The sequence below is a fragment of the Nicotiana sylvestris genome, chromosome 5 (assembly GCF_000393655.2).
Source record: "Nicotiana sylvestris chromosome 5, ASM39365v2, whole genome shotgun sequence".
Classification (NCBI taxonomy): Eukaryota; Viridiplantae; Streptophyta; class Magnoliopsida; order Solanales; family Solanaceae; genus Nicotiana; species Nicotiana sylvestris.
This window is the reverse complement of record NC_091061.1, coordinates 106335735-106348540: the sequence shown is the minus strand read 5'-3', so window position 1 is coordinate 106348540 and position 12806 is coordinate 106335735. Positions and strand designations below refer to the sequence as shown.

Genomic DNA, 12806 nt, shown 5'->3' with positions numbered 1-12806 from the left:
GATTACCCTCCCCTTAGTGGTTATCTAAGAGATTCTGATTAAACGTACTCTATGCGTGCATTACTCGTCCCTTACTTATGGTCTTGGAGGTGTTTAGGACTTCTAATTAAGGTGGATCTAGACTCTCCTATAGTGTTTTAAAAGGAGAAAATCTAAGCGACAGGCAAAACAAATAGGACTGTCAGATAAATAAACAATTAAAGCTCACATTTTACCTCCACAAATAAGCAGGCAATTGCACGTCTCAAAAAAACAATATTTCAGACACTTTAGAAGTCCTATAGCAGGATATCTAGGTGAGCAAAAAGCAGAACATATGCAGTGTTTTATTAAAGTGAGGCAATGATCACTTCCTTGTGATTCCATTCAAACTTTACGGCCTGATGCAGTGTTGATGCTACAGCCCCAGCAGCATGAATCCAAGGCCATCTCAATAGCATATTGTAAGATATCGGCACGTCTATCACTTGGAAATCAACATCGATCCAAGTTGGCCCCATTTGCAGACACAGACTAATCTCCCCAATGGTGGACCTTTGGGAACCGTCGAAGGCTTTCACGTTGATGGCTCCGTCCTTTGTCTCGTGCAGTCCTTTTACCAGCTTCTTGAGTGTTACTAGTGAAAAATGTTGAGACTAGAACCCCCGTCGATCAGAATCCTGGTGATGAAATTGTCTCTGCATTGCACGGTGATGTGCAGTGCTCTGTTGTGACCCAACCCTTCAGGTGGCAACTCATCTTCATGAAAAGTAATTTTATGACTTTCCAATACCCGTCCAACCATGTTAGCCATTTCCCCACCAGTGATATTGCTTGGCATGTATGCTTCACTCAGCACCCTTACCAGGGCATTCTTGTGTGCCTTAGAATTTTGTAGCAAAGCAAGTATGGAGATTTGCGCTGGTGTTTTGTTCAACTGGTCGATGACCGAGTATTCTTTGATCTGTATCTTTCTCCAAAGATCGTCTAGACCTATCTTAATAATGGGTTGAAGATTGGAGGCCTGCCTGCTTGACTCAGCCATATGTTTAGGGGTATAAACTCTACCAGTTCTCGTCATACCTTGTGCGACAATATTTTTTTTGAACCTACCTTTGCCTTTCCTCCTTGCCTCCGTTGTATAGTCTCATGGTATAGCCTTTGTATGGTATGGCGTCATGGTTGACATCGCCACTGGAATCGGTGTGGATATCTTTACTCCGAACGGAGCATGTGCCTTGTGGTAAAATCGCAACTTCAAACGGTTTGGGTGCATTTGCTGGAGACATGAATTCGACCTCAATTAGTGCTGGTGTCTTTGCAGATGACGTTGTTTCAAACTCAAGTGGCACAGACATATTTACCTCGGCGTTCCTAGAGGGCTGAATCTGGACCACGATCAGATTAAGAGTAACTATTGGCTTCTTGGGGTCATCACCTTCTGTGATCAAACCGATTTATCCCTCGGGATCCCAATCATCCTCTATTTCAATCATGTGAATGCCTCCACCCTTATGGTCTGGCAGCGGGTTATTGCAGACATTCGGAGCGGGTTCCTTTGCCACAATAATTTTGTTGTCAATTAAAGTCTGGATCTTGTCCTTCAAAGAACAACATTCATCTATGGTGTGTCCCTTCATGTCAGAGTGGTATGCATAGGATTTGTTTGGGTTAACCCACTGAGAAGGGTTCTCAGTAGTTGCAGCAGGGATGTGGGTAACATAACCAGCAGCTTTGAGTCTTTCGTACAACTGGTCAATAGGTTCAGCAATGGCTGTATATTGTTTCGGAGGTCTGCAGTCAAAATTTGGTCAAGGTCTAGGGAAGTTTTGGCGTGCAGGAGCAGATTGATAGTGGGATGGTTGAGCATTGTAGGCTTGGTAAACATGTGTGAGTTGGTAATATCTAGGTGAAATGGCTGATATGTGGGAGGTGGAGGTGATTGATAAGCGGGTGGTAGAGTTTGGTAAGAGGGTGAGGGATTTTGGTAGTTTGGGGTAGGCTAATATGTGAGTTGAGGCATTGGGTTAGTTTGGTATTTGATGGGAGATTTGGTTCTTTGTGCAACCATTACGGCCCCTACGTCCCTTTTCTTGGACACACCACCAGACTGTAAGGCCTTATTTGTAGCTTGCAAGGCCATGAAGTTTGTAACCATACCACTTTTGATACCCTCTTCGATCCTTTCACCCAACTTGATAATGTCAAAAATTTGTGGATCTCGATCATCATTAGTCATTCATAATACTGCGGGTCCTGAGCCCGGATGAAGAATTTGTTCATTTGTTCCTCTTCTAAGGCAGGTCTGACCATAGCAGCTTCGGACCTCCAGCGAGTAGCATACTCGCGGAATGTTTCTGTGGGCTTCTTCTTTAGATTCTGAATATAGAACACGTCTGTCGCATTCTCTATGTTGAACCTGAACCTGTCAACAAAGTCGAACGCCATGCCTACCCAATTTGACCACTTCTTCGGATCTTGGCTAATGTACCAAGACAAAGCATCTCCCTTCAAACTCCTCATAAATAGCTTTATGCGGATTCTTTCATCTTTCCCTACTCCAACCAGCTTGTCACAGTAAGTTCTCAATGGACCCTTGGATCCCCTGTACCATCAAACATTTCAAACTTCGGAGGTTTGTACCCCTCGGGCAGTTCGACATCGGGTTGTATGCAAAGATCTTCATAGTTCAGCCCTTCAATTCCCTTGCTTCCTTCAATGCCTTGAATTCGGCTAGTCAATTTCTTGAGTTCTTCAGCCAGGTTCCTGATGAGCAAATCCTTGTCATCAGACTCGGGTGTACTTGAGATGGGTTGGGTGGAGTGTGACATAGTCTCCACATAGATGGGGGTGTTATGGTGGGTGTGGAAGTGGTCATTTGTGGAGTTTTGGAGTTCTTGGATGAGCAGCGAGGTGTTGTTTGAGGTATGGAAGGTGTTGTAGTGATGGTGAGGAGCGAGATAGTTTTTTTGCTTTGGGATATTTTGTGGAGATGTAGGGTTCTGAGCATTTAGGAAATTGATATCTAGAGTGGTGAGGGAAAATGACAAATTTGCCAGATTCCGAACCTGATCAAGTCTTTCCTGGAATTTCAGCAGCTTTTGTTCGAGTTGGGATGCATTTTCTTTGGAAACCTGAGTACCGTGACAATGAGTGACCTCTACCCGTTTAGTTGAGTTCTCTTTTTTGACATTATTCAAATCTTCAATCTTCCCTTTGTTCTTTTTTTGACAGGACTAAGAGGAGGAGTGGGTGGAGGGCCTTTGGATTTCATGGAATAAAATGATGTTGCCAGAGTGCACGAACTAACCTTTGGGGAGGGGAATAATAAAAACAAAAACAAAGAATAAAACAAAAGTTAACCAAGTTAGTGAGGATCATAAAAAGTATTGCAGTGTTTAAACATATAGTGCGTGAATTTAAATTGTGTCCTAATTTGGGGACCTCTTTGTGTCCGAGGTAGGCTTAGCGACAAATTGTTTTGGAGAACTTAGGATTTTAAATGCCTCATTTCATTGATAAAAAGTAGACTAATCCCAAATCGACACTAAATAAACAAGAAATGAAAATCATTAATGGCCATTAGCCTTATTACATTTTATAAAGCGAAAAGATAAACTCCTATCTACTTGGTCCCTGAAGGACCTTCCGCAGGTTGAATTCTCTCGTTGATCAGATCCCCCAGTTTGCATAGGTTCACCAGTAAAAATGCCTTTGCAAGGTGTTCTTCTTCGTTTCCCTCAGCATTGTGGTAGTCGGTGACTCTTTTCCTCACTTTTTCTTCCAATTCCAGCAAACTGTATTCTAGATATTCCAACTTTTCTCTAGCTTTGGCGGCCCTCTCTTTCCACTCATTGATTTGGTCATTTGATGGAAGACTCCTTCACCAATCTAGCAAGAGTGAGGGTATGCTAACCTTACCAAAGTTGGGGACCTCGTTCTTCATTTTCTGCAAAACAAAAGGGTTAAGACCCTACCCCCACCAGACTCGACTATTTAACATCAACATTAGCATGAAGCATTTAGTTCTCCAAATAAATGCACAGAATGTGGTGGGTGTCCATTTGGGTTTAGGGAAACCCAGTGGACTTTGGAGAAGGCTTATCTTAAAGAGTCATTATGCGGACAACATAACTGACTTGGCTAGGTTTGACCATAATGCATGCACAGTTTAAACAGAGTAAGGTTTCTATGGGGTTTTAGACTGGTACCCTTGAGCGGACAACTTAAGGGGGAAAGGCACGGAACCGTCGACTACACCGTTTATCGACTGGTTTTACCATAAATATGCCTTTTCCGGATTTAGGAGGTAATAATATAGGAAGAGCGCAACCACTCATTATAAGCATTGCTATGGTATTTGTTTGGGCATGAGTGAGATATGATGTTGAGCATGATTATGCAATAACTAAAAGCATGTTGGCACATATTTGCACGTTAAGAAAGCAGTAAATACAGTAATTTCATTATTTGAAGCAGTAATAAAAGGAGGAAACAAAAAGAGAAGTCAGTTTTGCAATTGAAAAGGGAGTTGAATGCTTAAAGAAAGTAAACAAGTAATTGAACATAAAGGAGCATAAATTCACAATGATAGTCTGAAATGGTAAAAGCCTAAAAATCCCCAGCAGAGTCGCCATGCTATCGCGCCCCCTTTTTCTCGCGAAATTGGGTTTATGATATTTGGTATGGGATAACTCGTTCCTTTTGGGAGCTGGGTTTTGCAATTTTGAAGAGTCGTCACCTAATGACTTAAGGTGCATTAGGACACCAATGGGGTTCAATTCTAAGTCATTTGAATAACCAGAGATCGGGTAAGGGCTTGAAGTTATCCTAAGGGGAAGGTGTTAGGCACCCCTCAGGATCCAATAGTGTGGTTTCCGGCCAGACAGTTATTGTTAATTTAGCAAATATACAAGTACGGGCTCAAATATTAGGGGATTTAAACACATAAAAAGAAAGAGCAATTAAAAGAAGAGTAAAAAAAGAGCTTGCAAATAAAAGGAAAGGGGATCCTAGGTTTATGTTTAATATGGATCACGTAAATGCAATGCCCGATAATCACTCCTCAAAAGAGGGGTTACACGAGGCATTAGCACACCGATCATCATATCCATATCTACCATTCCCACCCCGTTAAGGTATTAAAGCGCGGATTGGTCTCGATTACTATTGCATGTTATTACCCGTCCCATTCCTATCAGTCCCGGAGGCACTTAGGACTACTAGTCCTAAAGGGTGGGATATTAGGCTGATTGGGATAAAAATCTAACGCGACATGCAAAAACAATGTTGGGGAAGCATATAAACAGATAAAGGCTCAAATATACCTCCTTGAACAAAAGCACATAACTAGAATGACTTGCACATAATTTTTAGGTCTGATTAAAATACTAAAGACGAGGGGAGTTTGATTATTGAAAAAGATTTGTTTTTACATAACTCAGATAAGAAGTTCGAATCAGGCCTTTCTGATGGCTGTAACAATTAACAAAGGCGGACTCAATTTTACAGTCATTACTCTAAGGCTTGCCTAAGTATTTAGACGGGTTCCTATAGGCATGATATCTACTTAATTCAGAAGGTGGTGAAGCAATGAAAACTCAAAGCGAATTGTTTGAAATCCTATAGGCATGCTTGCTAAACCTCGTTAAAATAAGGGAATCTGATTATTAAAAAAAGATTCAGAATGGACAAATTTTAAATTAGACTAGTTTCAGTTTTTGCAAATGACAGTATCCACTATCGTTGATTTTTACTCATGTGAACATGGTATCTAGGATTATAGATTTTAGACCCTTGTAGACATAATTGCCGATTTTAAACCTTTGCATACATAGTATCTGAATAATGTCAATCCCCTATAGGCATAATATCTAGTAGACAATGGAAACAAGCGGGTTTTCACTTGGGAATTCCTATAAGCATGATTTTTATTCATTATGCTGATTTTAACAGGCGGCTGGGTTATAACCAATTGGGCCCTAAAAACATGATATCTAAACGGTGACAAACATGCAGAATTTTAGATAATTCCTATAGGTAGGCTATCTAGATGTGAAGTTGAACAAGTAGGTCCTATAGACATGGTTTCTAAATGTGATGTGAATATGCCGAATTAAAAGCAGTCCTATAGGAATGTTTTCTGAATGCGAATTGAACATGTAGAAAAAGTAGTCCTATAGGCATATTTTCTACCCTTGAGCATGCATAATTACCCAACCCTTTTCACTATCTAGCCCTAAATGTTTATTACAAATTATTACAAACCAGAAATACTGAATCACATCAGAAAAGTATAAAGAAAAGTTACAACCAGAGGAAGCCTGATTCTTGACTTCCTCTTTGAGATATGGAATAAAGAACCTCAAAATGCAATTGATCCAAAGCCTTTCTCAGACTTAAATGTGTTAGAGCTCCCTAAGAGCCTCAATAGGACCCTGGGAATGCTCACACCCAAGTTACATAACTAGAATGGAGATGAGTGTAGTGTGGAAATGCCAGCCCTTATGTGTCCAAGTTCAGAGGGAGCTCATGGGTCCCAAGGCAAGGCTCACATGAGGGGGGGGGCAGAACTTAAGCCTAAGAAGAGAGTGAAAGTGCAGAAACATAGTTCTAAGAGCCTAGGGAATAAAGGAGAGGGAAAGGGTGATGGGAGACAGCCATTAACATTTCAGGGAGTCAATAACTTCATACAAAGGGGGCAGGGGATTGGGAATCCATTGGAAGGAGCTTATACAGTTAGGCATAGGTTTACTTTGGGCATGTACAACAATAGGAAGTGCTGACATGCCTGTAAATCAACCAGAACACACAACATATAAGAGAAACATGGAGGTTATGATCCTAAGAGGATCAAGTTTGGGTCATGCACAGCAATTTCCAATGTTGTCATGCCCCAAACCAACCACAAGTATTAAACACATTGGGGTAGGGATTTAGAATTCGCAGGTCATGATACATTGATTCTGAATAGGAGAAAGGAAATTACAGCATGCTAAACAATGGTACTTGGCTAAATACAAACAGTAGGCAGACAAGAATGCAAGAAACGGTAAATAAGCATATTGTTGTTGGTGCAGAAAACTTAATTAGAACATACCAGTAAGAAATGCAAATGCAGAAAATAAGCAAGTTTCCCCACAACCTAGCCTTGGCTTTCAGCCGGCTAGTAAGGCAGCAATATAGTAGTAACAGAGAAAAGAGAGATTTGGTGGAGTGTGTGTTTGAACTCAAGTGTTTATGCCTTGTGTTCGTGTTTTTTTGAAAGAAAAGAAGTACATGGTATTTATAGCTTTTTGAAAACGAGTAAGAGAGGGTAATAAGCTACAAACATGGAAACAATCATGATTCGGAATCAATTATACAAGTGATTGCCTTTAATTAAGGGATTACTTTGCTTAACGGGTAGTGACAGGTTCAAAAATAAGGAAGGAAATCAATTTATAAGCAGGCTAACAGTTGTCATAAAAGAAGTAGTAAAACATTAAGTAGGCCATCAAGTCTAGGTTCAGAGATACACTAATTTTGGAAAGAATTCAGCAAAGCAATATAGGAAAAGAAAATCAACTAACCCTAATAGGCGAGTGAAATCAGAATTTCACAAAGGAAAAGTTCGAAATCAGTCACAAGTTGAAGGTCAAACAAAGAAGGAAACTTAGCATATAAATAGGGTGTATAAACACTATACATGCGAGGCTAAGCCTGTTGGCAGAAGGAAATAGCATACAATAGTAGCATAAAATTCAGTGGATAGCAACATTCGAAACATGATAGCCCAGTAGGTCAAGTAGTGAAGAAAACATAGAATATCAAAGCATGTAAAGATCTCACAGTAGCAGGTGAAGAAAACCCCTCTTGAAAATTAGGGTTTCGAGCATAATTGATTTTTAGAGATGATAGAAAACCAGAGTCAGAAGAATCACATAGAGAAATAAGAGATTTTGAGATAAAGAACTTCAAAATCGAGTTATGCACTTAAACGAACAGCCTCAGACCCAAAACCATAGGATTTTCAACAATAGAAGAGTTTTTAAAAGAGGATAAACAAACAAATCGGACAGAAACTCAGGCAAACAAACATTTGTCTAATAAACAGTCATATGAAATTAGGGCTTTTAACATGCAAACTCAAGTAGAAGAAAGATATAGGGAAACACAGCAGAACATGTCATCAGAGAAAAGTTTTGAAATAAACTAACAAGAACCCTAATCGGAAAAGATAAGGGGTTTTGAAGGCGGAGTTTTAAAAGAAACTTCGAGAAAAACGCGTAGCAATTCAGAGCAAACATAGATCTGAACAGATCTAAAAGAAATCGAAAGAACCTTAGAGGTTAGGGTTTCAGAAGAACCCCAGGTGATGAGAAAGGCTTTGAAAACCATTGATCTAAGCAAGAGAGTCAAGAGTCTGACTCGAATAGCCATGGCTGACCGGAGAACAGTCATGAACTGAATTCGAACATGGTCTGGACCAAGCTCTTTCAAGATCTAGCCTTAAGATCATAAGAATCGAACACGTAGAAGCCATGAGGGGTTGATACAGGTTTTTGATGACCTTGGAAGCTATAGATTTGGGAGGTATTAAGGTTGGGTTAGGTGGCGGCGGCTAGGGTTCATGAGGGATTGAAGAGAGAGTTGAGAGGGAAAGGGATTCAAGGGCGGAATTTGGTGTGAAATGAGGTGGGGTAAGGGGTTGTTTGAGGTTAAAAATGGAAAGGGCCGATATTGGCCGTTGATCTAAATGATCAACGGCCAGGATTGAAAGGGTTAGGTAGGGGATCCGGGTTGGGTTATTTAGATTGGGTCAGGGGTCGGGTTGAAATTGAAATTGTGTTAGGAAATTAGGGGCCTGTTTTGGGTTATAATTGAAACTCAATTTGGGCTATAATTGCAATAACCACTTTTCGCTTTTAATTTTATAAAAAAGAGTAAATTAATTCCTGAAAATTAATTGAAGGTACTAAAATAATTTGTAATACATAATTATCAATTTAAAAATACTGTACTTAATTTTTTTATAAATATAAATGCAATTAAATTTAAAAGAGGCTAATAATGCAATTATATGCAATTTAGCTTTAAAAATACTAAATAAATTTGTAAAAATATGCAAAATATTATCTTGACTATATTTTAGTATAAATATGAGAATTCAATAAATGAATCACCAAGATTGATAACTTTGGGAATTATTATTAGGTTTTTTTATGAATAAAACATAGGAATAAATTGGTTAAAATATCTTTAAAATTAAAAAAAATAATAAAACATTGGGACATACTTATATGCATATATATGCTATTTTGAAAGTATTTTGCGTATAAAAATATTCAGGAAAAATTGGATATCAACAATGAGAATGCAGACCACATGTCTGTTATGCGACAGATATGCGGTCGCATAATTGACTTGAAAGGGTATTTTTGTCAGATTTTGGTCCCGAGTTTTGACCCACTATAAATAGATTTATTGGGGTTTTGTGGGGGCATCTTGTCTGGTTTTTGAGCTACAATCCAAGTCTTTAATATTCCTCTCCTTTGGAAGCTTTTGAAGGAAGAATCATGCACTTTGTAAGCTTTATGGTATTAAATATTCTCATTTTTTTTGTATTTTATCATGTGTAGCTAAATTTAAATACTAAGGTTGTGGACCCTAAATGGGTGTTATGTTAATGGGTGTTTAACATTGAATATATGTATAATGGTTGGTTGATATATATTTATTTCTCATTCTTCATTTATTGTTAGTGGTTGAAAATATTAACAAGTGCCATTAAATTCTTTCTTTACCTGGAAAAGTGAGTTAGAATTTGGTAGATATAAATATCAAAGACTCAAGGCTTTAAACCTTGTTTAATAGAATTGCTTAAGAATAAGTGGGTTTTATTTGACATATATTGATTGTTCTTAATAGCAATTCTTTTTTATTTGAAAAAATCATAAAGAGAAAATACTACCCAACTATTGGAAAATATTGGGTAGTCATTTAAAAATCATTTGCATATCTAAAGAACCTTCCATTAGAAATATATCATATTAACACCGATAGTATTACACTTCATTGAAAGGGACACAACCTTGGTTTCCTTAATCAAACTATTTACATTCTCAATGTTACAATTAATTATTTCTTCAAATCACAATTATATCATACTCTTGTTACAATTAACCGAATAGAATTATGACTTAAGTCAAGTAACACACTACTCGAGTAACTTTTTCATGCCTATTCCCTGTGGGATTCGACCCCAACCTTGTTGGGTTATTATATTTGACACCGACCGCCTTACACTATTTATTTAAAGTATAATTTGAGCGTATCAAATTTTGGTATTGTTGTCGGGGAATACAGTTTTGAAATTACTAATTAGTGTGTGCTTTACTTTACGTCTTATTCTATTCCATCACATTTTTCTTGTTTTGCTTGGTGTTGATAGGAAAACATGGCCGAGTATGAATAAGAAATGGAGGAAAATCCTTTTGCGAACATAGATGAGTACATCGAGTATACAAATGCTATTGTACCTCCGGTTGTTGGTGCTGCAACTTTCAAGGTGGAACATGGTTTAATCCTTATGCTCAAAGCGGAGGGGTTTTTCAGGAATTCCACTGATGATGATCCGACACAACATCTTAGAAAATTCTTGGGTGTGTGTGCGATGCATAAGCAGAACAACGTCTCTAATGATGCCCTAAGGTTGAGGGTGTTGAAGTACTCACTAGTTGGGGACGCAAGGAAATGGCTTCAAAATATGCCACCAAACTCCATTCATTCTTGGCCTGAACTTGTCCGAGCATTCTTAGCTAAATGGTTCCCACAAAGCAAGAAGTCTGAGCTCCAAGATAAAATTATATTTTTCAAGCAAGTACCGGGAGAACATCTACATGAGCCATGGGATCGATTCAAGTTATATTTGGTGAGGTCTCCCAGCCATGGTTTTCTGGATTATATCTTGTTGGAAAAATTCTACATGGGTTTGGATCCTATGAACCAATCTACAGCAAAGAATGCATCTGATGGATCTTTCATGGACAAATCAATCACAAGAGTCACACAAATACTTGACAAAATGGCAAAACATAATCAAGCATGGCACTCAAAAGACACCACAGGTGGAATTGCATATGGTTCTTCTTCCTTGACCACCATGATCAAGGAAAATCAAGAGAGAGATCAAGTGATTGCAGGGCTTGCCACAAATGTCAATATGTTGACAAAGATGTTCACCGAAAGACAAACAAAGAAGGTAAATGTGGTTGAGGATGTGCAACCCATATCAAATGAAGACTTTGAGGAGGCAAACTATGCCAACAACTCTCAAGGAGGTTATCAAAGGCAACAATACCAAGGTCAAGGACAACAAAATCAATGGAGGCCTCACCCGCAAGGGCAAGGCAACCAACAGTGGCGAAATGACCAAGGTGGCTCAAATCAAGGAAATTGGAACAACAACAACAACTTCTCAAATCGGAGTTCAAACTCGTACGTTCCTCCAAAGGGTCAATATTCAAATCAAGGTTCCTCAAGTGATTCCAAGATGGAAAGCATGCTTGAACGGGTATTGCAAAATAAAGAGAAGTCTGACACTTCTATGAGTAATATGACCAAGCTTGTTGGCTCTCATACTGCGTCCATTCAAAAATTGGAGATGCAAATGAGAGACCTCTATAGGAGAAAAATCCGAAGCAAAAAGGGACACTTCCAACTGACACAATTGCGAACATAAAGGGTAGTGGGGGTGGTCCAAATTCTCATGTCATGGCAATTACTACTCGGAGTGGGAAGGTACTACAAGGAGGGAGTGAACAAGTTGGTGAAGTTGAAGAGTCCGAACAAGAGGTTGAGGTTGAAGAGCCAGGTGTTGTTGAAGTTGAAAAGGTTCCGGAAGAATTGAAAGTGCAAGAAGAAAACTAGGAAGAGGTAAATGAAAAGGTAAAAGAGACACCAAAAACTCTACCACCTACTCCTAAACCTCCTCCTCCATTCCCTCAAAAACTTGCTAGGAAGGTTGATGATAGCAAACTCGAAAAGTTCTATGACATTCTCAAGAAATTATCTGTGAATATTCCATTTGTGGAAGAATTTCAAGAGATGCCGGGTTTTGCTATATATTTGAAAGACTTTATTACAACAAAGAGAACCACCAAGAATGAAGTGGTGAATGTGACTCACCGGGTTAGTTCCATCATTGCAACATTCACCGTTCAAAAAAAAAGACCTGGGAGCTTTCACCATTCCTTGTACTATTGAGGCACATGATTTTGCAAGAGCCCTTTGTGATAATGGGGCTAGCATCAAATTAATGCCTCTTACCATTTACAAGCAAGCAGGGTTAGGTATTTCAAGACCCACAAGTATGAGATTTCAAATGGCCCATCGTTCCATAAAGAGACCGGTGGGAATTGTTGATGATGTGCTTGTTAAAGTGGGAAAGTTTCATTTACCTGCTGATTTCGTAATCCTTGATTGTGCGGTTGACAATGATATCCCTATCATTTTGGGGAGACCATTCCTAGCCACAAGACGAGCACTAATGGATTCGGAACGGAATGAGATCAAGTTCTGTGTGAATGATCAAGAGGTCACATTCCAAGCAAGCAAAGGTATGAATCTACCACATGAATATGAAAGTATCTCGGTGATTGATGTTGTTGATGAAGTGGAAGATGCGGTTGAAATGAAGATGGAAGAACAATGCCTTGGTGAGGCGTTGAGGCTATTTTAGTGAACTTTGATGGTGAAGATATGGAAGGATATATGGAATCGGTCAATGCAATGGTCCTACACTTATGCTCCGGCGAAGCTCTCTCTCTACTTGGAGAATAGAGCCA

The 12806-nt window shown here is 39.1% G+C and overlaps 1 protein-coding gene across 1 annotated transcript; it reads left to right on the top strand.

Annotated features, from left to right (window-relative positions):
- Window positions 1-10438: 10438 nt before the first annotated feature.
- LOC138869109 (uncharacterized) lies at window positions 10439-11701 on the top strand. Its single transcript, XM_070146699.1, has one exon. It carries the CDS (start codon window positions 10439-10441, stop codon window positions 11699-11701), a length of 1263 nt encoding a protein of 420 aa, XP_070002800.1.
- Window positions 11702-12806: the final 1105 nt, after the last annotated feature.

Excerpts from the sequence above, each read along its gene's own strand:
- LOC138869109 (XM_070146699.1), top strand. The coding sequence starts at position 10,439 with ATGGAGGAAAATCCTTTTGCGAACATAGATGAGTACATCGAGTATACA.